General features: G+C 35.9%; 1 protein-coding gene across 1 annotated transcript; it reads left to right on the forward strand.

Moving 5' to 3' along the window:
• The first annotated feature begins 258 nt into the window (after positions 1–258).
• LOC107059907 (uncharacterized) lies at positions 259–1,560 on the forward strand. Its single transcript, XM_015307003.1, has 3 exons — positions 259–702; positions 799–1,010; positions 1,302–1,560. Exons 1-3 carry the CDS (start codon positions 259–261, stop codon positions 1,558–1,560), a joined length of 915 nt encoding a protein of 304 aa, XP_015162489.1.
• Positions 1,561–1,804: the final 244 nt, after the last annotated feature.

Here is a 1,804-nt window from a genome sequence, read left to right on the forward strand (position 1 = left end):
GTTAGAGTTAGATATAAGTGTATTGTTGGTTGTCCTTTTGTGTGTCTGATTTCTGAAGTTAAGAAAAGGCAAGGATTTGAAATTAAAACCTTGCAAACAAAACATACATGTCCAGAAGCATTCAAGAATAGAAGAGCTACTCAACAAGCTCTAGCATACTACTTCAAGAAGAAGGTCCAAAATGATCCTAAGTGCAAAGTGAATGAAATGAGAAAGATTGTAGATGATAACTTTAGGCTTAATATTAGTTATTCAAAAATGAAGAGGGTCAAAAGACTTGTGCTAGAGAAATTAGATGGTAGCTATGTTGATGATTTCAATAAATTGGAGGGTTATGCTCAAGAGTTAAGGGACAGCAACCCTGATACTGATGTGATTATAAACATATCCAAAGAGGCTTTGTTGGAACATGGACAAAGAAAGTTTTTGAGAATGTATATTTGTATTCAGGCTTTGAAAAGTGGCTGGAGAGCTGGTCTGAGGCCATTTATAGGGTTAGATGGCACCTTTTTAAAAGGGAAGTTCAAGGGAATTTTATTGGTTGCACTTGGACAAGATTCAATGAAGCATTTTTATCCACTTGCTTGGGCAGTGGTGGATAGAGAAACTATTAGAACATGGAAATGGTTCATTGAGTTGCTGAGGAACTCATTGGGGTTGGCAGATGGTGAAGGATTGACACTTATGTCTGATATGCAAAAGGTAATTTTGCAAGTGTTTGATAGTTTTTTATTATAGTTATTGTATACACTTGAATTTTTTTAAGTTATTCTATTCTATTTTTTCTTGTTGTTACAGGGCTTGATTGGCGCTGTTGGTGATTTGCTTCCAAAAGCACAACATAGATGGTGTGCAAGGCACATAGAAGCCAATTGGTCCAGGTCTTGGAGTGGTGTACAGATGAAGAAGATGTTTTGGTGGTCTGCTTGGAGTACCTATGAAGAGGAATTTAATGACCAATTAAAGTCTATGGGTTCTGTGTCTAAACAAGCAGCCAAAGATCTTTTATGGTATCCACCACAACACTGGTGCAGGGCCTTTTTTGACACTGTCTGCAAAAACCACTCATGTGAAAATAATTTTACCGAGTCATTCAACAAATGAATTTTTGAAGCAAGGGCAAAACCAATAATCAAGATGCTGGAAGACATTAGAATTAAGGTACTACCACTATTTTATATAACTATCTGATAGTAACTATTTATGTTTTAATATGATAGTAATATGTAGGTGTTATGTTTAGATTATATATGTCATGTATATGTTATATATTTCACTGCTATTTATAGGTTATGAAAAAGGTTGAAACAACTTGAAGAAGAGGGTAAGAGGTGGACAGAAAAGTATTGTCCATACTCCATAGATCTGTATCATGATTTTAGTATGATTGCACAAGGTTGTCAAGTTGTTGCTAATGGAGATTTAGGATATGAGGTGGCTGAGGGTATAGATAGACATGTTGTGAATCTTGCTACAAAGAAGTGTACTTGTAGGACATGGGATTTGACAGGAATACCATGTCCTCATGCTATTAAAGCAATTAGAACTATGATATACTAGAACCACTGAATGAGATGCATTGGTGGTACTCAAAAGAAGCTTACTTGTTTGTGTACCAACCTAAAATTCAACCTGTTAGGGGTGAGAAATTCTGGAAAATTGATCCTTCTCAAGCTATGCAACCACCACAAATTCATAAATTGGTTGGTAGACCAAAATTAAAGAGAGTAAGGGAAAAGGATGAGGCAAGAAAAAGGGAGGGATTATGGTCGAAAAGTAGAAAAGGATTGCAAATGACATGTGG

This window comes from Solanum tuberosum, unplaced genomic scaffold (assembly GCF_000226075.1).
Source record: "Solanum tuberosum cultivar DM 1-3 516 R44 unplaced genomic scaffold, SolTub_3.0 scf00045, whole genome shotgun sequence".
Taxonomy (NCBI): Eukaryota; Viridiplantae; Streptophyta; class Magnoliopsida; order Solanales; family Solanaceae; genus Solanum; species Solanum tuberosum.